This window comes from Bos mutus, chromosome 9, assembly GCF_027580195.1.
Source record: "Bos mutus isolate GX-2022 chromosome 9, NWIPB_WYAK_1.1, whole genome shotgun sequence".
NCBI classification, from domain to species: domain Eukaryota; kingdom Metazoa; phylum Chordata; class Mammalia; order Artiodactyla; family Bovidae; genus Bos; species Bos mutus.
Genome location: NC_091625.1, coordinates 41080658 through 41106820, shown reverse-complemented (window position 1 = coordinate 41106820; position 26163 = coordinate 41080658). Strand labels below are relative to the sequence as shown.

At 35.7% G+C, this 26163-nt stretch overlaps 1 protein-coding gene across 7 annotated transcripts in view; it reads left to right on the top strand.

Annotated features, from left to right (window-relative positions):
• Nucleotides 1–23829, top strand: part of CEP57L1 (centrosomal protein 57 like 1) — a 98814-nt gene extending 74985 nt beyond the window's left edge. For 6 of the 7 annotated variants that reach the window (XM_070376503.1, XM_070376502.1, XM_005905843.2 and 3 more), the window contains 5 exons: nt 254–340; nt 5248–5325; nt 5441–5682; nt 6683–6827; nt 8965–23829. In XM_070376503.1, coding sequence (XP_070232604.1) covers nt 254–340; nt 5248–5325; nt 5441–5682; nt 6683–6827; nt 8965–9183 — 771 coding nt within the window. In that variant the 3' untranslated portion in view covers nt 9184–23829. The remainder of the gene's footprint in view (nt 1–253; nt 341–5247; nt 5326–5440; nt 5683–6682; nt 6828–8964) is intronic. The other variant, XM_070376501.1, reaches the window with a different exon arrangement.
• Nucleotides 23830–26163: the final 2334 nt, after the last annotated feature.

Sequence of the window (26163 nt, the reverse complement as noted above, 5' to 3'; positions counted from 1 at the left end):
TCATGCTATCAATTGTTTTCAGTTTGAGATATATAAAATAACTCATTCTGTTATAAACAGAAAATGATTGTAATTACCAGTAGACTTGGTGACTTTAACACAAAAAAATAAATTTTTGGATTTTCTTTTCTTCTTCAAAAAAACATTTTTATCTTTATTAACTGATATATGATCCCTCATTATAATGTTTCTGAAGAAAAAGAAATTTGTTAAAAGTCAAGTAATAGTAAAGGTTTTTTTTTCACTATTATAGCTTCAGACTGGACTTGAAATCAGTAGAATTTTAATGTCTTCAGTAACAAATCCAAGGCACTTCAAGGAAAAGAAGAAATCTTCAAAGGTATGCAAATACTTTATTCTTATTTCTAGTGCTTATTTCTTCATCCTTTTAGTAATTATACCTGTGCATTTTTTAAAAAGAATTTGAAGATATTTATAATATAAGACATGAAATAATTCTATGAAATGGACCTAAAAACATAAGTCAAGTAATGATGATTTGGGGTGTGAGGACAGAAAATTCCATAAAACCTAGGTTAAAGTAGCAGCATTTGAGCACAAAACCTAGCTCTGAGTTTGCTTGACATCCAAAGCAAAAAGGAACATATAATGGGCAATACATCTAAATTTGTGAAATAACAATAAGCATTCTAATTTTTCTAGAAAGGCAAACATATTGCTAGTACTAAACTGTTAAAGAAATGCATTTTGGATACTTTTTAAAAGAAGCACTAAACAGTACAATAGATACAGCACAATAGATTCTGGAAGCAGTTTTATATAATGCATGCACAATAAAAAGACAAGATATACTATTAAATTATATTGTATTATAAATTATAATATTAAATTAAATTATAGTCATTTCTCTAGAGAAATTCTTTATTTCTTTATACTAATATCCTTTGGACTTGCCTAAAGATTGGGGAATGAGTACTTTATAGCTTTACCAATAATAATTTGTTTTGTTAAATTGATGTTTTGGATTTATTATATTAAACTTTTTTATTTATAATGGTAAAGAAAATGTTAGTCCCTTTTAATCTTATGATTCTGAAATTATAGTTTTGATGACCATTATTACTATTTATTCAATATGCATGTAGTGTTTCTATGTGCTATTTGCTGTACGAACCAAGCATGCTATTTGTGAATTCTGGCCACTGCCATAGGTTCACCCTGTGGATACAATAATGGAGGAAACATTATACTTAACTTTAGCTAGTTGTTTATTCCATAAATAAGAATTCAGTAGTTTGGATGCATTTTTCACAGATTTTTTTCTTTCAAAGAATTTGCAAACTATAGTAATGAAGAATATTTTCCCAATGCTGTTTATATTTTTTTAGTTTATTTCCTTCCTTAAGTATGTTTTGTGTCTTATCTCCACAATAAGATTAGAAGCTGCAAAGCTAAATAGAGAATCACTATAAGTAATTTATACAAGTGGAAAAATACTGATTTATTTTTGTAGTTATGTTTTATGACATCCTTTGAAGAGCTGGTGGAAAAGATTTTTTAATAAGGTACAGGGAAAAACAAAGTAAAAGAAATGAAGGAAAGAAAAGGTAGCTCCTGGAAGAAAAGAAAAAATAATTGACAGCAAAAACCACTTTATAAAAGCAGTTAGCTTAAGTTCCAAGTTCATAGATCTGTAAGTAATAATGCTTCCTTTTAAAGGTAACAGGAGCACTAATGTTGCTGAAGGTAGTATCTGGGTTTTTTTAAGAGACCTCTGTGAGATTGCTGCTTGTCTCACTGACACTTACTCCATATCGAGTTGAATGAACTATGTCCAGGATATGGAGTAAGTGTCAGTGAGACAAGCAGGAATCTCACAAAGGTCTCTTAAAAAACAAACAAAAAACCCCAGATACTAGTACCTTTAGGTATTGAAAGGACTTCCCTGGTGGCTCAGACAGTAAAGCATCTGTCTAGAATGCGGGAGACCCGGGTTCGAGCCCTGGGTTGGGAAGATTCCAGGAGAAGATGGAGAGGGAAATGGCAATCCACTCCAGTACTATTGCCTGGAAAATCCCATGGACAGAGGGGCCTGGTAGGCTACAATCTATGGGGTCACAAAGAGTCGGACACGACTGAGTGATTTCACTTCACAGGTATTAAAAAGATAACACAGGAATTTACAGAGAAGCAGATAAAAATACAAATATAAGACAGAGTGTACTAAAAATTTAATAAAGGTATAAACAAAGTATTCTGGTGCTGTACACATAAAGAATATGTGAAAAGATCACACAAGAAGTAGTAAAGGCAGACTTGGAAAATGAGTAAGTATTGATAGAGATGAGGCAAGGTGTGTCACAGTCTGAGAGTATAGTTGATTTTTACATGAAACTGTAAATAATTGTCCAGTACTAGTACCATATGATGGAGAAGGAAATGGCAACCCACTCCAGTGTTCTTGCCTGGAGAATCCCGGGACGGGGAGCCTAGTGGGCTGCCGTCTATGGGGTCGCACAGAGTCGGACACGACTGAAGCGACTTAGCAGCAGTAGCAGTAGTACCATGTGAGACTTGAAACTATAGCTTGAAGTGAGATTATGACTGATCTTCAATGCCATGTTAAGAATTTGAACTTTTGTTCTATAAATCATTGCAAACCATTGAAGGCTTATAGAGACATGATTAGAGCTATACTTCTAGATAATGACCAACAACAGCATAAGGTGAGCTTGGAAGTAAAGAATCAGACTGTTTGCATATTGTAAGCAAGATAATAGAAGCCTGTCCTGTGAGGTTTTCATTATTCTTTTGAAAGGATAGATGTAATTATCAGTCAGAAATCTCATTCAGTATAGTGACTGAAAAAAATTACATTTCTTTTGTTCTAATTTAACTGCTTAAAATAGACTTTGATCAAATCATCATTTTTATTACTTGAAATTATCATTCCTAAGGTACAGAGCTTGAATGATTGTCCAGAATCACCAAGAAAATCTGAGTGAATAAGAACTGACTCACAAACTTGTGATATCTCTACCTCTAAGCAACTTAATTTTTTTAATTTAAAAAAATTAATGTTTATGATAGTTAAGATATCTAAATTTTCCTTTAGAATTGGGAATATTTTGTTTTCTTTTTATTATGGAATATCCTCATCTTATTGATTATTCTCTTGCTAAAGTGTTAAATAGAGTGACCAAGACACCCCAGTTTGCCTATGACTTAACTGGTTTTAGTACTAAAGATCCTGTATCATGGGCAGATTGAGACAATTGGTCACCCTAGTTCAATCCATCTAACAAAAATAGTAAAATCATTTACTTTTAAGAATGTAGCTTAGCAGTGTCTTTTTAAAAATGATTCACAGAGGAGTACATATTGGTTTGGCCAAAGAGTTTGTTTGGGTTTTTCCATAAAATGTTACTGAAAAACCTGAACAAACTTTTTGGCCAACCTAATATAACAAAAAATGTCTGCTCGAAGGATAATAATGACATTAACACTGGAGTACTTGCCACACAGCTTAAGAAATAGAGCATTACCAGCACTGTTAAGGCCCAGTGTGTACCTTTCTTAAATTGTATTCCCTCCATCCAAGGAGTAACCACAATTCTGATTTTGTTTTTATCATTCTCCTGGTTTTAAAAAAAAAATTGCTTTGCCAAATAAGTATTTATAAGAAATATATTTGTTGGGTTTACACTTGAACTTTATATAATGGACTTACTGTATTTGTGTTCTTCAGCAGCTTTCTTTTTCCACTCAACATTAAGTTTATGAGATTCTTCCAATTGATGCATATATGAATGGTTCATTGCTTTTTATTGCTAAAAATTTCTTTTTCCCTTCTCCTTTCAGTGATCATTTGGTTTGTTTCTCACTTTTTGTTATTATAAACAACACTGTTATGAACATTCTTGTACATGCCTCGTGGTGTAAGTGTTCAGGAGTTTCTCTGAGATACTGGGCCATAAGTGTCATGCACCTTAGCTTTATAAGATATTGTTATAAGACCAGTTTATGTTCCAATCAGCAATTACCATTGTTCCATATCCTAACCATGTGTCTTTTTTTGTTTTTTGTTTTTCACTTTTTATTTTGAAAAATTATAGATTAGAGGTGATAAAAAAAAAATATAAAGGGAGGTACAGTGTACCTTTCGGAGAAGGCAATGGCAACCCACTCAGTATATAACCTTTTGAGAGGCTTGTTTCATTCAGCCAATCCATCTAAGTATTGATGCATTTTTAAAAGTTTCTGTGTAGTATTCCATGCTAGGGATGTACCACAGTTGAACCATTTACCTGATGAAGGAGATTTGGGTTGTTTTCAGTTTTGTTGTTGTTGTTTAGTTGCTAAGTTGTGTCCCACTCTTTTGCAACCCCATGGACTATATAGCCCACCAGGTTCCTCCTCTGTCCATGGGATTTCAGTTTTAGGCACCCCACTCCAGTACTCTTGCCTGGAAAATCCCATGGACAGAGGAGCCTGGTGAGCTGCAGTCCATGGGGTCGCTAAGAGTCGGACATGACTGAGTGACTTCACTTTCACTTTTCACGTTCATGCATTGGAGAAGGAAATGGCAACCCACTCCAGTGTTCTTGCCTGGAGAATCCCAGGGACGGGGGAGCCTGGTGGGCTGCCGTCTATGGGGTCGTACAGAGTCGGACACGACTGAAGCGACTTAGCAGCAGCAGTAGTAGTTTAGCCGTTAAGTCGTGTCTAACTCTTGCGACCCCATGGACTATAGCCCTCCAGGTTCCTCTGTCCGTGGGATTCTCCAGGCAAGAATTCTGGGGTGGGTTGCCATTTCCTTCTCCAGGGGATCTTCCCAACCCAGGGATTGAACTGGATCTCCTGCACTGCAGGCAGCTTCTTTATTGACAGAGCTACAAAGGAAGCTGCCTCAGTTTTAGGCTATCACAAATAAAGCAGTTATAAACTTTGTGTACAGGTTTTTGTGTGAACATATTTTTCATTTTCCTGGGGTAAATATCTAAAAGTGAAATCTCTAAATCATATGATAGCTATCAATAAATATTTAATTTTACAAGAAACTTCCAAACTGTCTGCCAAAGTGGCTGCATTATTTTGTGTGTATGAGCAATCTGGCTTCTCCATTTCCTCGTTAGCATTTGGTGTTGTCACATTTTTTTTTTAACCATTCTAACAGGTTATAGTGATATTTCTTTGTAACTTGCATATCTTAATGTGTAATAGTGTTAATTTGATAAATGTCTTTTAAAATATTTTTTGTTTACTTTTTTCCTTGTCAATATTTAGAAAATTAAATGTTTAAAGAGAAGACCACCTCAGCAAATTTGTTCAAAATTTGAAACACTGCCTATTATGGCTGAGAAGGTGAGAAGGGAAAAATGAGGATACTTGTTCAGATAAATTCATGCTTTGGTATAAGTGCTATTTAAATGCCATCAGTTATTTCAGATCGTTCTCAGCTATTTCTTTTCCCCCAAAGTCTGCCAGTGCAAGCCATTCTGCAAATGCAAGTACACATAGCCTCCAAACAGTGCAACATTCTGGGCCACATATCCTTCAGAAACCGGCTGAAGTTACTGAGCTTAGATGTCTCTACAAGCCTTCTAGAACAACTTCTCAATGTAAAGCTGTACCTTCTGACTCAGAAAAGTCCATTTCTATTTGCCACAATTTGTCTGAACTTTTGATGGCAATGCAAGATGAGCTGGACCAAATGACTATGTAAGTATTTATCACAAGAAGTAGCAAGACAAATTTAGGTATCTTTTTTTCTTCTCAGTCTTTCAAACAATGTCACTTACAAATTCGTAAAAACCTTACTTAGCCTTTTGAACTTATTTTGATCTGAAGATTACTACTTTTTTCTATTTAAAGTGTTTCTGTATTCCCAAGATCTGAACTGATAGACAAATATTTCTGTCATTCTAACAAATGGGGTCTGGTGACCTTAAATTATAATTCACAAATGCTTTTCTAAGATGCTCCTTCTGCTTTTTATAATCTTTTCAGTTAAGTGAATGATTTCATTAGACAAATAGGAATGCAGTTTCTTATTTTCCATTCTGGCTTGTCTGCATTGCATGTTTGAAGCATCCATATGCTTCAAAGATTCTGTATGGGATACATATTTTAAGCTTCAAGTTTAAATATCTTTTCAACAAATATTCCAGAAAATATGTGACTTGGGTGGCCAATCAGTTGAACTAAGACCTCTGTAGAAGATATAACTAGTTCTATTAGCAGTAGTTTTTTTGAGCAGGCATTCACGAAATCTAGGAATTTCTCAGGCAAATACTTCTATAGCTGGAATTCTTCCAAAGATTCTACATTAAGAATTCCAAACTTGGAATGAAAAAGAGTCCCTTAATGCCTCTAGCTAAGGACATCAGAATATTTTACTACATTTAACTATGAACACTAAGAATTCAGACATTTTTTAAGATTCTTTGAGATCCTAAGTCTGAGATATTTCTAAATATATCTAATCTCAAATCATAAGAGCCTATTTATAATGACCATAGATTTAATTTGATAACTCTACAAAAAGAAGCTGTCTTTGAAGGTTAATATTTAACTCTGATTAAAGTTTATGATTGAGCAGAATATTGCTTAATTGTGACAAAGATTAATATATAGTTTATATATATATTATATATATATATATATATAGTTTGTATACTATAAACTGTAATAGTGCTTGATACTTGCTTTTCTTTCAAAGGGGGTACCAAGACCTGCTGAATCAAATGAAAGAAACTGAAAGCCAATCAGTCTGTGAAGATATAGAATGTGAACTAGAGCGTTTAGTCAAGAAAATGGAAATTAAAGGAGAACAAATTTCCAAACTAATGCAGCATCAAGAAAGCGTAAGAAAGTTTTAGTAAAAAATTTTAATAAAAAGATAATAGATCTGGATTCAATGTTACGTTTCTCTAGACCTTCCAAATTTGAGGCCTGTATGTGTGGCTTAGTGAAAAGATGATAGATAGGAGTCACTTAGACTTATGATAAAATAGAGTCATCTGTACATTGAAATAACATGGTCTGCTACATAATTCTTAATATAATATAAAGAAAAGAGAACAAAGAAATTTAGTTATAGGGAATTCTCTGGCCGTCCAGTTGGTTAGAGCTCTATGCTTTCATTGCTGGGGCCCAGGTTCAGTCCTTGGTCGGGGAACTAAGATCCTACAAGCCACACGGCACAGCCAAAGGGAGAAAAAACAGAGAAAGTTTAATTATGTATTCAGAAGTAACTTTGGGAAAATTAAGAGGTAGGCTAAATTTGCTTTACATCTCTCCCAGCTGTCCATTTAGCATTCTTTCCTCTTATCCCTCTCTTTCCTAATGCCTTACTGAAGCCCCTTATGTCAACAGGTGTCTAAAGCATACCCCATCTCTAAAACCACTATTTCCAGGTTCTCAGAACAAGCCATGCTGTGTTGCATTCCTTGGGAACCTATGCTTAGCTCACTCTAGTGGAGGTGATGAGGAGGACTCTATCCTTGTGTATAAATTCGTAGTAACTAAGAATGGCATAATAGTCTTAATATTTTGACAAAAAAAATCATGGAATATTACATTTTATCCCAAGACAATGAATTCACTCTTAGGACTATTATGCTCCTGAAACAGAAAGCAGAGGGAATCTTTCCAGGAACCTTCAGGTCATATCATGTAGCTATCTGCTAATGGATTAATCAGCATTCATATAAGTTGGTAATATATTAACCTCACAATTAAGCCTTCCCCACTTTTATAGGAAAGTAATAAAGAATGCAGAATTTTACTGCCTTTGTTCCTCTGTGGCCAATAAAGAAAGACAGAAGGAAATGAAATTTTGAAGCAAACATTTTCACTTAACTGGCTTTTAAAGCTATAGTAAGTAAACTTTCTATATGATTGTGTTAGGGTGAAAATTATGTAACTTGTATACTTTCTTAGAATCACATAGGAGAAACCTGAAAGGAATAGAAGAGTAGTCATATTTTTAAAATTTAGGCAGTATGTACATAAGTTATATTTTGAAAAATATATATATATATATATATATATATATATATATATATATAATAGCTTATAAAGTAAAAATTTTTAAGAATTTTTAGGTAAACAGAACACCAGATACTTAGCCAGTGTCTGGACCAGCTCTACAAATCAGGCTATGCTTAAGTGAAACAGATTAAGTAATGTGGGGAATTCCCTGGCGGTCCATTGGTTAGGATTCCACACTTCCTCAGTAGGGTACATGGGTTCCATCCATGATTGGGGAATTGAGATCCCACAAGCCATGTAATGTGGCCAAAATAAATAATTGTTTAAAAGATTCAGTAATGGACTGGGCTTGGAAGAAAAGGGCTTATCAAGTTTATAGATTTTGTTTTGTTTAAATCTGTCAACCCAATCATTACTAGAAACTCCTCAATGAGAAAAGGTTATTTATTCCTTTGCCTTTAAAAACAAAACAAAACTGGCATTCAGTAGTGCTTTAAATTCAGGAATACTTTAAAGAAAAAATATAGACTCTATAAACGTGATGTTCACTCCTAGAACCAAATTTTTGCTTTGTTGTTAATGTCACCAGAAAGGTCCTTCTCTCTCCATGTTCTCCTGATTTTTCCCGTTTCTTATCTTACAAAAACAAACATTTCTTTCTCTCAGCTTCTCCAGCCCATATCGATCTTGTCCTTCTTTATCCTTCTTAGACATACACTTTTTGTCCTACTCAAAGTTATTCTGGCTTGAATTATTCTCTAGTTGTCACATATATGCTTTTTTTTCTCTAATAATAAGAGCAATAAGCTTCTTGAAAGCAATGATTGTTTTATTCATTATGTTTCTGTGTAAATAGCACAGTGTTAGGTATGCAATAAGGATTCAATAAATAAAGACTTACCAAACTTTTTAATTTCATGTAATCTTTAAACCATCAATCCAATCCTCTATTATAAGGTATATTTTGAGTATATTTTTGACTGAAATATTAGATTTTTTTCTTTCCAGGTCCGCAAACTGCAGCAAAAAGTTCAGAATTCAAAGATGAGTGAAACTTCAGCTATTCAGCAAGAAGATAGCAACTGTAAAGGAACGAAGAATATAAAAAATAGCTCCAGAAAATGTTTGCTAACTAACTCTCTTCAAAAGAACAACAACTGTCGTCCAGTACGAGTCCATAATCTTCAGATGAAATTGAGACGAGATGATATTATGTGGGAACAGTAACACAATAGCAAAACTATCATCTTGAATGAACTTTGTCAATGAGATCTTGAACTGTCTAAAGTGGTTTTAATTTAATATACCTTTGTGAAATTTTGCATTATGTTTCTAGCCTCTATAAAGTATCAAATTGTAGTATTTTTAAATGAATGCCTAATGACCTCCTAAGAAACCCAAATAATAAATGATTGCTTTCCTGTTCTTTTTTATTGACTAAAATACCTCAGCATACCATGTTTTAGAAACATTGTTCACTTTGCAGATACATTAAGTTTAAAACATTATACTAGACTGATGATATTTAAAATTGAGTTGAATTTGAGATATAAGTGCCATTCCACTTTTTCATTTAGTAGGCTTGTAACCTTAAGAAGATTATAAAGAACAAATATAAAATTAACAGAGTATGGACAGGCCTTTTAACTTTTCTTGTGCTTCTTCCCTGTCTTGTTTTAGAGCTGGGGAATGTTTTTCTTTTTTGGAAAGGGAAAAGCTTTGTGAAGAGTCCTTTAGTCCATTTTTTAATGTGACAATTACAAATAGGAACTCATAGTTAACTAACTCTTAGATGACAGTAATCTAACTGTGAAAGCCTTTCTCTGCTATTCCCATTCTCTTTTATAAATCTAGCTCTTGTTTTTTTTAATCTGACTCCTTTATAACTATATTTTTATGCTTTGATTAGTGATGCCATAAGATATTTCTTTGTACATATATGCTTTATAGTGAATTTCCATTTGTTGACCTGTCTTTCCAGAAACGTGTGGAAACTAGTACAACTCTACTGAACTTACTTTGTTTCTCACCAGAATCCTTTGGGGCAACTAGAGAATTGGAGTCACCACCTGATGTAGAACTAGAAGACTGACACAAAAAGCATAACAGAAGGGAGGAGCTCAGAAGATAGGATAGCAATTTAAAAAATGGTGATTCCAAAGGGACAGTTTTAGAGGTACATCTTTATCTATAGCTGGGGGATATTCAAGCTATAGGTATGAAAGAATAAAAAGATCAAGATCTTGGGGAGCTAGGAAATGCAATTTTTTTTAAAGATAGTCTTTATATCCTCTTAGGAAATCCCAAAGATTATATGTAGGAGAAAGAGAGTAATTGTGGGCTCTTTGTGGAGGAAAGAGAAAAACTATAATTCATTCTTATGAAGAGAAAAAGAGGTGCTTCTCAAAGACCTTTCCATACCTGAAGTGGAGATATGACTGAAAATGGGCAGATTTATACTTGGAATTGTCCTTGAAAGTAACTAATGACTGAAATAAACGTTTCTCTGCCTCTGGTTTAAATGTTGTCCTTCACCCACTTTCACTCCCTCTCCCCTTACAGCTCCTTCAACCCAAGAGATGTTCCACAGACTGCTTCATCTAAACTCAGTTTCATCACCTTACCTATTTTTCTACTTTATCTTTTCTCAAGAATGTGAGTGCCGTAGTTTATACTTGGCAAAAAACTCACCCAGATATGCCTTTGTTTTCTATGCACTTAAGATGGTGGCTGAATATTTTTAATTTACCAGTAGTAAAGTCATTACTTGTGGAGATGTTTTACTAAAACAAATTACCATAAAAAATTAAAATCACTTAAGGAACACTTGAATATTTTAACTAAGAATTGTGAATTTTCTTCCAAAACCAGTGCAATGTAGTAGAAAAAACATAGATCTCGGAAATAGGAAACTTGGGTTCATGTTGATTCTGCCACTTAGTAGTTTAGACAATCAAATGACTTTTTGGAACCTCTGTTTCTCATTTGTAAAAGTAGGATTGTATTACTACCTACCTCATAGGGTTGTTGTGAGATTAACTGAAATAACATGTCAAAGCACCCAGCAGAAGGGTTGGCACTGAATAAAAACTCAGTAAATGTTATATCTGAGCAGCCAAAAAGAGAAAAAATTGTCATAGATCCTGAGTTGCAGGGGTTAAAGCCTGAAAGCAAGAACCAAAAGGTACTCTTCATAAAAGTGAGAATATTCTAAATTTACTTTTTTTTTTCTTTTTCTATATGCCTAGGATGAAATTGCTTTGATTTGTTCCCTGGCTCAGGTTTCTAGTGGGGGTTGGGTAAAGAATATAATCCTACCATGATGTGGAAATATGTACTCATAGCAACTTGATTTGAAGTTTGTTTGGGTTGTTGGGGTGACATGTATTAGGAAAGATGATAAAGAATGGTCTCCTGTTGCTCCATCACAATTACTGAACTGAAAATGTGTCTCTGCTCACAGACTGCTGCTTGCCTTTGACTCCTCAGGGGGTGGAGCAAACGATTTCCTTCCTGGATGGGGCTGTCTATGGTCAGTGTACAAGAGTTGCTGTAGCAACCCCGCAGCTGTGCTCTGCCTAGCAGAAACTCGGTAGGATATCATAGATTTTTGTTCACTTAAGTGAAAAACAGGTTTGCTTGTTTATTTAATCATAAATTGAAAAAAATGAAATTAGAACTTTTATCCAAGACAAGTCTCAACTTTGATGCAACTATGAAACTAGAAAGTTTGAGTGTTTGAAGCAGTAGTGACTATTCTAATCCTGGAAATAGGAGTTGGAATCTTGAATTAACTGTATTTGTGTGGGTCATTGGAATATGACCATTTTTATTAAGTTGTAGCTAAAGATAGGAAGATTAGAGGGAAATGCCCTATTTTCAACAGTACAAGGTTAAAGGAAATATTTAATACAGTGTGCTAACTGGCTGGGATGGTATGCTTGAAACTTATTTTTTAGTTATGTATAAAGCTTTCTTCCTTTAAAAATAAAATTTTAACTGTAGAGTAGTATTCTTAATCCATAATAAGACATCAAAATGTAAATCAAAACTTGACTTGTGAGATATCAAACTAGGGGGAAAGGGTGGGTTGGTCATGAGCAATGGAAGGAGTGCTCAGTGTGGCCAAAAATGCACCAGCTGCCATTGTTGGTATAGTGTAAATAGTGAAACTCCTAATGGAGTTTTCCTGGAACTCTATTCATCTGTAACTAAAGCTGTACCTACAGAGAACATTTAATTTAATTGTATGTGAAGTTTAGATAAGTATAAGCTGACTCCCAGATGTACAACAATACAAACCTATCTAAGGCATAGCATAGCATCTTGAGATTAAAAAAAAAAACTCTTTATGGGTGCCATGGCACCTTTTAATTAAAGTAAAACGAGGATAAATAAAAATAATAATTGACTGTCACCGGTGTGAAAATAAATTCACTTCTTGGTAAATAGACCTTGCCAGTACCTCAGCCTTATTCTTCATAACCTGTGTACTTATTTAACTTTCCTCCTTTTTTTTTTTTTTTTTGGTGTTTTGTTATATAGAGAGAATTAGATATAGCAAAATGGTAAAGTTTAAAGTTTAAAATATTGTCTAGACCAGAGTTTATTTTGATTATAGCTATGAAGTGTTTACGTAAAGAATCAGGTCGATTTTTTCTCCTGATGGGTTTTTTTTTTGTTTGTTTGTTTTTGCTATGCTGGGTCTTCATTGCTGAGAGGGCTTTTCTTTAGTTGTAGCAAGTGGGGGCTGCTCTCTAGTTGCAGAGCATGGGCTCTAGAGTACATGGACTTCAGTAATTGTGGCATATGGATCAGTAGTTGTAGCTCCCAGGCTCTAGAGCACAGGCTCAATTGTTGTGGGGTGCCTGGGCTTAGTTCCTCCACAGCATGTGGAATCTTCCCAGATCAGGGATCAAACCTGTGTCTCCTGCATTGCCAGGCAGATTCTTTACTGCTGAAACACCAGGAAAACCCTCCTGATGGGTTTTTGAGCATGTTCTCCATACCAGTATAGTGTCATTGCATTCTCAAAAGCTTATTAGATGCCATAGACAATTATTAAAATTATAAACTAGGATACCCCCACTGAAGAAATGTATTTTTTATTATATATGCATGATCTATTGTATTCCTTGTATTATATCTGTTTAACAGTTTTAACAGAAAAGAAGTAAACTGATCTCTTGTTACTTTACACTCTGAGGTATTTTTTGTTTCTGTTTTTCAACCATGTAAGACTTATAAATGCCAGTTCATCATTTTGTAATGTTGAGAGACTGGATCCAGGCTGTAGGCAGAATGCTGGGCATGATGAATTTTCTATCAAAGAAAGACAGAAAAAGTTATTTGGTATAATCAGCTTTCTAGAATAATCTTTTAAAATAAGTATGATGTTATCCACCATACTTTCTGCCTAGATTTTGCTTATCTAGCTTCCCTTAATTCTTCAGATCTCAATTTACTGCAGCCTCTAAGAAACCCTCTTTAAGCGTCTTCTTCACATCCCTACCTGCTCCCAAATCTGGCTTAGCTGCCTTTTCTAGGTACTTGCTCTGTCTTTGCACTTCGCACATTTTCTTGTTATCATTTGTTTGTTTGTCTTCCCATAGATTGAAAGCTCCCTGAAGGCAAGATCATTCCTTGTTCACCGCTGTAGCCAAGAACCCAGCATAGTACCTGGCCCATAAGTGGCCTCTCAGTAAATATTTAATAATTATACTGCATGGAAATACATTAACCTTATTTGGTGAACTCATTTGGAATGAGCATATTGGATCAAGTACTGTTGTTTCAGGCACCAGTTCAACTACTCTGTTGTTTCATCTTTTAAGGATATGTGACCATATTTTATATAACCACTAGTTAAGAATATTTAAGTATTTTATTATTTTTTGGGGGGGCAACACAGACAACAGGCACTCAGAATGTTGCTTTCTTTGATATTATGATGCTAAGAGGAAGAGGTTTGAGAATCAAGGTAGTTCTTTACTTGTATATTGGTGTGTTTGACATGTTCATTCAGCAAGTATTGATCTCTAATAATCAAGAATTTGTTGATCCTAGGATACTGTGTTAGTTGCTATAGAAGATTCAAAGAAATTATACATGGATTATGTCTTTAAGTTGCTTATAGTCTGATAGTAGAGATAAGACATACATAAACATATAAGAAAGAAAACAGTAGGTGGCACAGAGGTATAATGATCAGCATAGAGCAGATGCTCAAAAAATATTTGTCTACCAAACCTTTGTTTTCATCCATTCATAGATGAAGTCAGCCTGTTTGTATTTCTTCATTTGTTATCTTGATATATATATGGCTCTCCTCTGCTTTATTTCCTCATGGCAGAATTGGTCTCAGATTCTTAATCTTCCATAACTTATTGATTGAGGAAACCAGTCCACCCAGTAGTCTCAAACACGTACTGTCACATAACCAGCACCAAATTCAAAGACATGAGTCAAAAGAATGGTATGAAACACAAGTATATGGGAAGAGAGTGGAGAGTAATTGGGGCAAAAGTCAAACAACAAGGATTTACACTGCAACAGAAAAATAATATAGTGGCAAATTATATACTAAAGGCCAATTATTGATTTTCACAGAATTATGCAAATAATTTCCAGTCACTTTCCTTATGAATTTAACCCTCTCAATTTCCTCATACTTCATCTTCTTTATCACTTAGGCCAAGTCAGTATTTTTCAAACTGTAGATCATATCCTATTAATGGATTGTGAAATCAATTTAGTGGATCACTGTCAACATTTTTAAAAATAATATAGAATAGCATTGAAACTGTCAGAGCACTTCACACATAGAGAAGGTAGTGCTGTTTTATGAAATTTTGTGAGTACTAAATTATAATTTAAAATGCAAAATTATAATTTAAAATGTAAAATTATAATTTCTAAATGTTATTTGGAAAAGTAAAAGCCAGCTTTTAATAAATTTTCAAAGGGAATGAATTTGAAAAATGTTGTGGAGGACAGTGAGATAGCCAGTATAAAATAGGAATACTCTCAAGTTCCCTACTATGACTTGTGCAGTCTACTGTTGATCCCAGAAATACCATTTCAAATGTGTTTTGTATGTTCTACAGGTAAAAGTCCCACTTTAGTCAATACCTTTACATTTGCTGGTCTATAGAATACTCTTTTCAAACACTAGCCAACCTACATTAGAGGAGTGTTACTTTTCTAATGTGGATACAAATAAATATATTCACCATGAATTCTTTAACAAAAGGCCTCAATTATTCCTCAGCCATTGTTTCTGTCTTGTCACTGCCTCTGTGTGGAATCTAATCAAGCAGGGGTTTTATGATTAGGAAAAAAATCATTTCTGTAGGTGCTTGAGACAGTTTTAAAATGCATAAAGAAGTGAGATTTGTGAGAGGAAAAACTGTGTGCATGTCTTGAATCTGAAATGAGCAAAGATTTATCCTGTGAGAAACCCTATTTGTTTGAGCATCAGCAGTCAACAACACTAAAAAAGTTTGAAACCTGATGTACTACCAACAGGACAGTCTTTAAAGACATGTCATTTTACTGAACTGATAAAATATTTTGAAAAGAGTGAATGGAGTATATAAATATCTTACCTGAAAAACAGCTTCATTAAATGAAATTATTGCCAACTGACAGGCTGTGGTTCTGTGACTTTTGATATCCTGTTCAACATGTTTCTTCAGGCCGTGTCAGATTTTGGCTGTGGTTAGAACACTTTCACTTTTCACTTTCATGCATTGGAGAAGGAAATGGCAACCCACTCCAGTGTTCTTGCCTGGAGAATCCCAGGGACGGGGGAGCCTGGTGGGCTGCCGTCTATGGGGTCGCACAGAGTCAGACACGACTGAAGCGACTTAGCAGCAGCAGAACATAGGAAGAAGTGCCATAAGGAAGCGAACATCAGGGTGATGTTCATTATAATAGGATTCTACTCACTTGTAAAAGTTTGTTCACCACTACAAAGTATTAAAAGTGCTTAAATTGTTAAATAGATTTTAGTCCTTATGAAAAGAAGATTATAAAGTGAGCCAGACCTTCTAGTCATAGCTAAAATATTCTTTTGACCTAATTTTGCTTAATCTGATCAAGTAAATTTTAGGATAAGTTTTGAAAAACCTTGAAAGTTTTTCTTTGGTTAATTTTCTTTAAAGTTAAATGTACAATGACTTGTGGGATATTTCTTAGAAAAATCTATTACTGAACTAGTACAGAATGTGAATCATTTCTTGCCTGAAATATAAGATTGTTGTTTACAAGGCAGTTGTCCAGAATCTTCTCATTAAATTGGAAACTATTTCGCTTTTCATCACTGTAGGTTCTTTTAACTTCACAAGTGTGTTATTTAAAACATAAATCCTATTGGTACACAGGAAACCCATTTAAAATTAAATTTTAAAACACTCTTGAGAATTCTATGGAACATTTTTGGTTTTATAATTTCTAGCAAAAGAAAAAGTACCTTTAATACCTTAAAAATGTATTTTCAGAGATAGCTAACCCCAGACTTTGTAATAATACATGTGAAAGAATAGCACTATTAATATTTTAAAATATTGAATGCTTGAATATAGCACAAAATTATTACCTTCATTTTCCCCAAAATAAGCTAAGCCACAAATTTAAAACTGGGAAATTCAGTATCAGAATTAAAAGAAATATTTCTGGGTTAAGAAGTTCTACTTTTACTTTAATTTCAAAATGAACTTGTCTTTTAAAAGCTTATTCTGTGATTTTATGTATATAACTCTTTGATTTGATAAACTTGAAAGAATTTATATCAGTATTATATATGCTGCTTCTCTCTTGTGGTGTGATTTAAATATTGGACACCTAAGCCTAAGTAAATTTTCAGAGAGGGTCATTTTCTCTTTGTTCTTTTATAGTATAGCTCTTAAGCAGAGTGAGAGCTTTGCCTTTGCTATTTGAATAGAATGTTTTCCTGTGGTTTCTAATTCTCAGATCCACTTCTGAGCATTTCTATGGATATGCCACAAATAGTGGAGTTTGATTCTTAACCAGTCTAGTAAAATATTATTGATACAAACTACCACTGGCTGAAGTAAAACATAAACCACTCAGAGATTAAAGCATTTAAAAAGAAAAGGGTTTATATGCCAACAAGATTTGTGAGGGAGTCCAAGATATAAAAGGATAGCTTTCACAAATTAAAGATATGACAAGTATTTGAAAGAAAAAAACTTACAAATATACCAAGGTCATCAAGTTTACTGTTAATCTCTTTAAGGTAGAAAACAGCTTTTGGATATGACATATCCAAAAAGATCATCACATATCTTCAGACATTGGCATTGTCAAAATCAGGGATATATTTGTTTCTATCGGGGAATATCTTATAGGAAAGACTCAAGGTTTCATTTACTGAGGGAACAAGAATCAGACAAATTGACTGTTTTTGCTGATGTTACTTTATCTCGGTTGCAAATTTTCAAGGTCACCTTTGGGCTCAGTGATTCACTAAAAGAATACATAGAACTCAGAAAAGCTATTATACTCATGGTTTATTACAACAAAAACATACAAATTTAAATCAGCAACTCAAAAAAGGACATAAGGTAAAGTTCAGGAAGTCTAGGGTTTCCCTGGTAGCTCAGCTGGTAAAGAATCTGCCTGCAATTCAGGAGATCCCAGTTCGATTCCTGGGTTAGGAAGATCCCCTGGAGAAGGGTTAGGCTACCCACTCCAGTATTCTTGGGCTTCTCTGGTGGCTCAGAGAGTAAAGAATCCGCCTGCAATGCAGGAGACTTGGGTTTGATCCCTGGGTTGGGAAGATTCCCCTAGAGGAGGGCATGGCAACCCACTCTAGTATTCTTGCCTGGAGAACAAGAGGAGCCTGAACAGAGGAGCCTAGTGGGGTACAGTCCATGGGGTCACAAAGAGTCAGACACAACTGAGCAACTAAGCACAGCACAGCAAAGTCCAGGAAACACCAGGCATGAACTAGAACTTGTCTTCCAGTGAAGTCATGCAGATAGCACTCAATTCTAGCAATGATGTATGATATGCTTGGAGTATTGCTCCTCTGAGCTTTGGTGTCCAATTTTTTTATTGTGGGCTGGTCACATAGCATGGCTGACTGCCCATGTGACTGACCTTCAGTCTCCAGTCCCTCTGAAAAAGTGAAAGTGATAGTCGCTTAGTGATGTCCAATTCTTTGCATTCCATGGACTGTAGCCTGCCAGACTCCTCTGTCCATGGAATTCTCCAGGCAAGAATACTGGAGTGGGTAGCCATTCCCTTCTCCAGGGGATCTTACCAATCCAAGGACTGAACCCGGGACTGCTGCATGCAGGCAGATTCTTTTCTGTCTGAGCCACCAAAGCTGGTACCAAATGGCTGAAAGCCCCATCATAAATCACATTGTTAGTGAAGACTATCTTGCAGAGCATGAAGCTCCTAGGTAAACTAAAAGTGTTTTTATCAGGCAGGCTGTTCCATGGTCTTAGAGGTTATCTCCCAGGAGCTGAGCAAGGGTAAAACCTTTCTTTGGAATGTGAAAGGTTAATCCTTTACAACACACGGTTGTTGTATTCCATTTTCTGACTTTGGAATGTGATGTGCATTTCTTACTCTAATTACAGTGTCAATTTTGCCTTCAAATTTCCTCCTAAGGCATGACTTTGACTGCATAAACCTGTTTAGTGATTTTCTACTGCAGTATCATTACTTGGATATTTTGTTTTTATTATGTAAATGTGATGAAAGTTCACACATATATACAAAAAACCTTCTTGTAATTTGGTTAATAAAATTAAAGTCACATGACACTAAAATTTAGGAGTTATCTTTATCTGGAAACTTTGTAAAGTTCATAAGGTTGTCATTATTTTTACATGTAAAATATCACTCTTATCAGCTCATATACAAAGACAAGAAACCAACAACCATCCAGTTCACCTCAAGCAAGTTGCTTGGACCTTGTTGTTTAATAATGGGCTTTCTGTATGTAATTTAATGAGGTTTGAGGCATGACCATGGTTACAAAAGCAATTACTAAATAACTGCCTTACAGAAAGGAGAATCTTTTTACTGAACCTGTGTAAAATAGCAAGGAAACATGTGCACTATAGTCCATGGAATGGCAAAGAGTTGGACACAACTTAGCATCTGAACAGCAGCAACAATGTAAAACAGCTACATGGCCAGGAAAAGTAAAGGAGCTAAGTAAAGGTATTTTGTGTAATTTCAACCATTTAAACTATTTTGGGGTAGTTTTATATGTATTCTCCAGAATCATAATTTTTATGTTTCTGTAACAATGTTCAAGCTACCACAAATTAACACTCATCTCACACACTAGCAAAGTAATGTTCAAAATTCTCCAAGCCACGTTTCAACAGTACATGACCAGTGAACTTCCAGATGTTCAAGCTGGATTTAGAAAAGGCAGTGGAACCAGAGATCAAATTGCCAACATCCGTTGGATCATCGAAAAGAGCAAGAAAGTTCCAGAAAAGCATCTACTTCTGCTTTATTGACTATGCCAAAGCCTTTGACTGTGTGGATCACAACAAACTGTGGAAAATTCTGAAAGAGATGGGAATACCAGACTACCTCACCTGCCTCCTCAGAAATCTGTATGCAGGTCAAGAAGCAACAGTTAGAACTAGACATGGAATAGCAGACTGGTTCCAAATAGGAAAAGGAGTGCGTCAAGGCTGTATATTGCCACCCTGCTTATTTAACTTACATGCAGAGTACATCATGAGAAATGCTTGGCTGGATGAAGCACAAGCTGGAATCAACATTGCCGGGAGAAATATCAATAACCTTAGATATGCAGATGACACCACCCTTATGGCAGAAAGCGAAGAAGAACTAAAGAGCCTCTTGATGAAAGTGAAAGAGGAGAGTGAAAAAGTTGGCTTAAAGCTCAACATTCAGAAAACTAAGATCATGGCATCTGGTTCCATCACTTCATGGCAAATAGATGGGTAAACAATGGGAACAGTGTCAGACTTTATTTTGGGGGGTCCAAAAATCACTGCAGATGGTGATTGCAGCCATGAAATTAAAAGACACTTGCTCTTTGGAAGAAAAGTTATGACCAACCTATAGACAGCATATTAAAAAGCAGAGACATTACTTTGCCAACAAAGGTCCCTCTAGTCAAAGCTATGGTTTTTCCAGTAGTCATGTATGGTTGTGAGAGTTGGACTGTAAAGAAAGCTGAGCACTGAAGAATTGACGCTTTTGAACTGTGGTGTTGGAGAAGACTCTTGAGAGTCCCTTGGACTTCAAGGAAATCCAACCAGTCCATCCTAAAGGAAATCAATCCTGAATATTCATTGGAAGGACTGATCTGAAGCTGAAACTCCAATACTTTGGCCACCTGATGCAAAGAACTGACTCATTTGCAAAAGACCCTCATGCTGGGAAAGATTGAAGGCAGGAGGAGAAGGGGATGATAGAGGATGAGATGGTTGGATGGCATCACCAACTCTACGGACATGAGTTTGTGCAAGCTCCGGGAGTTGGTGATGGAAAGGGAAGCCTGGCGTGCTGCAGTCCATGAGATCGCAGAGAGTTGGATAGGACTGAGCGACTGAACTGAACTGAACCATCTGTTACTGATAAGCTATATTAAGATTTCCACAGATTTTTTTTTTCTGAATTCCAAAACTTCTGTTAGAACAATGCCTCCAGTTTATACAAGTGTGGCCAAATAAGAGTTTGAAATAAAGAAGAATGGAATTCTTCTTATATGTCCATTAGATACAGGACATTAGTCATAATTAACTAATTTAGTCCTGGGTAAAAAATTCTTGTTTTTCTGATTTGGGGTGAAGCAATCAGTTTCACAAAGTCATCTGCTTCTGGATTTAAAGAGTCCTAGAAATCCTGACTCTAATCTTTTGGTAGTCTGACAGGTATCTGTCTGTCATCCTGATATCAGCTTACACTGAAAAGTCTGTTTCCATAGTCTACTCCCTGTAGAGTCAATAGTTATGAGTATGATAAAAGTCTTTACTGAGGCTTTCACTGTTTTCATGTTTCTGCCAGAACACCCAATTTCTGGTCTTTGTAGCTCATTATAGGGACTTCAGACCAGGCAAATGTAAGGAAAAAGCAGAAACTGTCTATGGAGAAGACTCAGTGAAAGTGAAGTTCACTCAGTTGTGTCCGACTCTTTGTGACCCCATGGACTATACAGTCCATGGAATTCTCCAAGCCAGAATACTGGAATGGGTAGCCTTTTCCTTCTCCAGGGAATCTTCCAACAGAGGAATTGAACCCAGGTTACCCACGTTGCAGGCAGATTCTTTACCAGCTGAGCCACAAGGGAAGCCTGGAGAAGACTCAGTGACTCATATTAATTTGTAGTAGCCAACAATGATCAATTAATGAAGAATAAAATCCCTTTTTTCCTGAAATAACCCATAATCATGTTATGAAGATTTATTTAACTATCACCTTGAGAGAAAATGTATATTCTGGACAGAGTAGGCAATAAGTAGTCTCTAGATTTTTTCTGGACAGAGTAGGCAATAAGTAGTCTCTAGATTTTTTTTTTTTTTTTTTCAGTTCAGTTCAGTTCAGTTGCTTGCACACCATGCCTCCCTGTCCATCACCAACTCCCGGAGTTTACTCAAACTCATGTCCATTGAGTTAGTGATGCCATCCAACCATCTAATCCTCTGTTGTCCCCTTCTCCTCTTGCCTTCAATCTTTCCCAACATCAGGATCTTTTCAAGTGAATCATTTCTTCGCATCAGGTGGCCAAAGTATTGGAGCTTAGCTTCAGCATCAGTCCTTCCAATGATTATTCAGGACTGATCTCCTTCAGGATGGACTGGTTGGATCTCCTTGAAGTCCAAGGAACTCTAAAGAGTCTTCTCCAGCACCACAGTTCAAAAGCGTCAATTCTTTGGTGCTCAGCTTTCTTTATGGTCCAACTCTTGCATCCATACATGACTATTGGTAAAACAATAGCTTTGACTAGACAGACCTTTGTTGGCAAAGTAGTGTCTCTGCTTTTTAATATGCTGTCTAGGTTGGTCATAGCTTTTCTTTCAAGGAGCATGTGTCTTTTAATTTCATAACTGCAGTCACCATCTGCAGTGATTTTGGAGCCAAAAAAAAAGTCTATTTCCATTATTTTCCCATCTATTTGCCATGAATTGATGGGACCAGATGCCATGATCTTAGTTTTCTGAATGTTTTAAAATTTATTCATTTTTAATTGGAGGATAATAGTTTTACATTCTTGCCAATGCAGGAGAAGTGGGTTCCATCCTTGGTCTTGTAAGATACCACATGCCTCGGAGCAACTAAGCTGATGTGCCACAACTACTGATCTTGTGCTCTAGAGCCCGGGAACCACAACTGCTGAGCCCATGCACTGCAACTACCGAAGCCCACAGGCCCTAGAGCCAGTGCTCCACAAAAGAGAAACCACCACACTGAGAAGCCTGAACAGTGCAACGATAGTAGCCCTTGCTCTCTGCAACTAGAGAAAGCCCACTGAAAGCAATGAAGACCCATCATAATTGTATATGTGTGTGTATATATATATATATATATATATTTCAACATGGAAGATATTTAGAAATAACAAAGAGAAGTTTTACAGAGAATCCTTCACTGTCCGTTGAAAGATTCATTCAAACAATTATCAGTATAAAGTTCTTGCTGTAAATATCAGAATAAGAAACACTTCTATTGATACTGAGAGTAGAAATCATGAAGTTACAAGATCAGAGAGAGTTGCAGTGCCTGGTAGGAAAAGAAACACCATATGCTGAAATGAGTAACAATATGGGTTCATATCTATGAGTTAAGATCAGAAATAGGTAGAGACAGAAATAAAACCCCAAAATGAAAATCTTCCATGATTTTTTGAAAGTGAAAATACAATTTTATAAGATACAGTAGGATTCACATTTGAGGCACAGAAAGAGGAAGAAGGAAATAGGTTTAGCACACATTCTTTAGGATATAGCCAGTTCCATGTGGAAACACCATGTTCGGGATGCTTAGTTTAAGTTTATGTAAAATTTTGCCATAAAATATGGGTTTAGTGATTTTGTATATCATATTTGTATTTTTATAACTCAAATTTAAAGAAGTGTTTCAAGTATTTGTAGAGCGTTCAAGAGATGCCCTTTGGCAATTTCAAAAGCTCTGATACAATTGTTGTTGTATGGTAACTAAGTCATGTCCAACTCTTTGCAACCCCATGGACTGCAGCACTCCAGGCTCCCTGTCCGTCACCAACTCTCGGAGCTTGATAAAACTCATGTCCATTGAGTCGGTGATGCCGTCCGGCCATTTCATCCTCTGTCATCCCCTTCTCCTCCCACCTTCAGTCTTTCCCAGCATCAGGGTCTTTTCGGATGGGTCAGTTCTTCGCATCAGGTGGCCAAAGCATTGGAGTTTCAGCTTTGGCATCTGTCCTTCCAAAGAATATTCAGGACTTATTTCCTTTAGGATGGACTGGTTGAATCTCCTTGCTGTCCAAGCTACTCTCAAGAGTCTTCTCCAACACCAAATCATGGTGCATTCATTGATATTATATAATTGACTGACAAGATTGAAGGACTCTGCATAGAAGAGAAGCATTGCCCTCTGATGACTGGAATACAAAAATATTAGACGTCAAGGTGGAGATTATAAATAAATTAGATGTATAAGCTATTTTTTATTAAATTATAGTAAATTTTTCTTATAGTCCAAGCTGTCCAAAACTGAAAAGAAAGCTCTATCTGTTTTCAGTGCTAATAAAAGAAAATATCATTATTTTTTTCTGAAACTGATCACTGAAACTACCTAGACAAAATTACCATATGGTCATGGAACAAGAAATGGAAAAAACTATAATTAAAAGAAATTAAAGTTGGTTTTTTACAAAGGAAAAAAAAATAGTTTTACATTCTTGTGTTGCTTTCTACCATACAACAATGTGAATCAGCCGTAGGTATATACATGTATCCTCCCTTTTGAACCTCCCTGCCACCTCCCATCCCATCCTACCCCTCTAGGTTGTCACAGAACACCAGGTTTGAGCTCCCTGTCATACAGCAAATTCTCACTGGCTATCTATTTTACATATAGTAATGTATATGTTTCAATGCTGCTCTCTCAATTCATCCCACACTCTCCATCCCCCACTGTGTCCACAAGTCTATTCTCTATGTCTGCATCTCTAGTGTTGCCCTGAAAATAGGTTAATCAGTACCATTTTTCTAGATTCCATATATGTGTGTTAAGATACAATATTTGTTTTTCTCTTTCTGACGTACTTCACTCTGTGTAATAGGCTCTAGGCTCATCCACCTCATTAGGACTGACTCCAGTGCATTATTTTTTATAGCTGAGTAATATTCATTGTGTGTATGTACCACATCTTTATCCATTCATCTGTCAATGGACATCTAGGTTCCTTCCATATCCTAGTTATTGTGAATAGTGCTACAGTGAACATTGGGGTACATGTGTCTCTTTGAATTGTGGTTTTCTAAGGGTATATGTCCAGTAGTGGGATTGCTGGATTGTATGGTAGTTTTATTCCTAGTTTTTTAAGGAATCTCCATACTGTTCTCCATAGTGGCTGCATCAATTTACATTCTCACCAACAGTACAAGAGGGTTCCATTTTCTCCACACTCTGTCTGGCATTTATTGTTTGTATATTTTTTGATGATGAACATTTTGAGCAATAGCTCATTGTAGTTTTAATTAGCATTCCTCTAATACTGATTGATGTTGAACATCTTTTCATGTATTTATTAGCCATCTGTATATCTTCTTTGAAGAAATGTCTGTTTAGGTCTTCTGCCTACTTTTTGATTGAGTTATTTGTTTTCTTTTATTGAGCTGCATGAGCTGCTTGTATATTTTGGAAATTAATCCTTTGTCACTTGTTTCATTTGTTATTATTTTCTCCCATTCTGAAGCTTGTCTTTTTACCTTGTTTGTAGTTTCCTTTGCTGTGCAAAAAGCTTTAAGTTTAATTAGGTCCCACTTGTTTATTTTTGCTTTTATTTCCATTACTCTAGGAGGTGGGTCATAGAGAATCTTGCTGTGATTTATGTCAAAGAGTGTTCTGCCTATGTTTTCCTCTATAAAGTTTTATAGTTTCTGGTCTTACATGTAGGTCTTTAATCCATTTTGAGTTTATCTTTGTGTATGGTATTAGGAAGTATTCTAATCCCTTTCTTTTACACATAGCTGTCCAGTTTTCTACGATTGTTGTGTTACTATCAATTTCACCTTTTATGTCTGTATTTGCCTTATATATTGAGGTGCTTCTATGTGTTAGTTGCTCAGTTGTGTCCAACTCTTTGCAGCCCCTGGACTGTAGCCCGCCAGGCTCCTCTGTCCATGGAATTCTCCAGGCAAGAATTCTGGAGTGGGTTGCCTATTTCTCCTTCAGGGGATCTTCCCAACCCAGGGATTGAACTAGCACCTCTGTGTCTCCTGTATTAGCAGGCAGATTCTTTAACACTGAGCTACCTGGGAAGCCCCCAACAGATACATACTACCATATATAAAATAGATAAGCAACAAGGATTTACTATAGCAAAGGGAACTATATTATATTCAATGTCCTGTAATAACATATAATGGAAAAAATTGAAAATATATGTACATATGTATAACTGAATCACTGTGCTGTACACCTGAAACTAACTCAGTATAGTAATTCACCAATTCTTCAATTAAAAAAAAATATTTTCCCACAGGAGATTCACCCTAAAACTAGAAAAACAATATACCTCAAAGAACCCTTGAGTTGCTCCTCGTGGACAGTGCAGTTTACTTGGCTCTGGCTGATGAATGCACCTCTGGTAGATAAATACATAAAATCTTGACAGAACCTCTAGAATTGTCAAAGGAATAGTCATATACAAGCATTTAGAAAAGTCTACTTCCAAGAAAAGTTTGCAAGAAACTCCAAGGATTTTTCTTTTTTTTCTTTTTTCGTCTGTACTGGGTCGTTGTTGCTGCACACAGGCTTTCTCTAGTTGTGGTGTGCTGTCTTCTCATTGTATTGACATCTCTTGTTGTGGAGCATAGGCTTTAGGGCATATAGATTTCAGTAGCTGCAATGTGTAAGCTCTGGAGCATGGGCTCAGTAGTGGTGGCGCACAGGATTAGTTGCCCCACGGCATATGGAATCTTCCTGGACCAGGGATTGAACCCATATCTGCTACAATGGCACGTGAATTCCTAA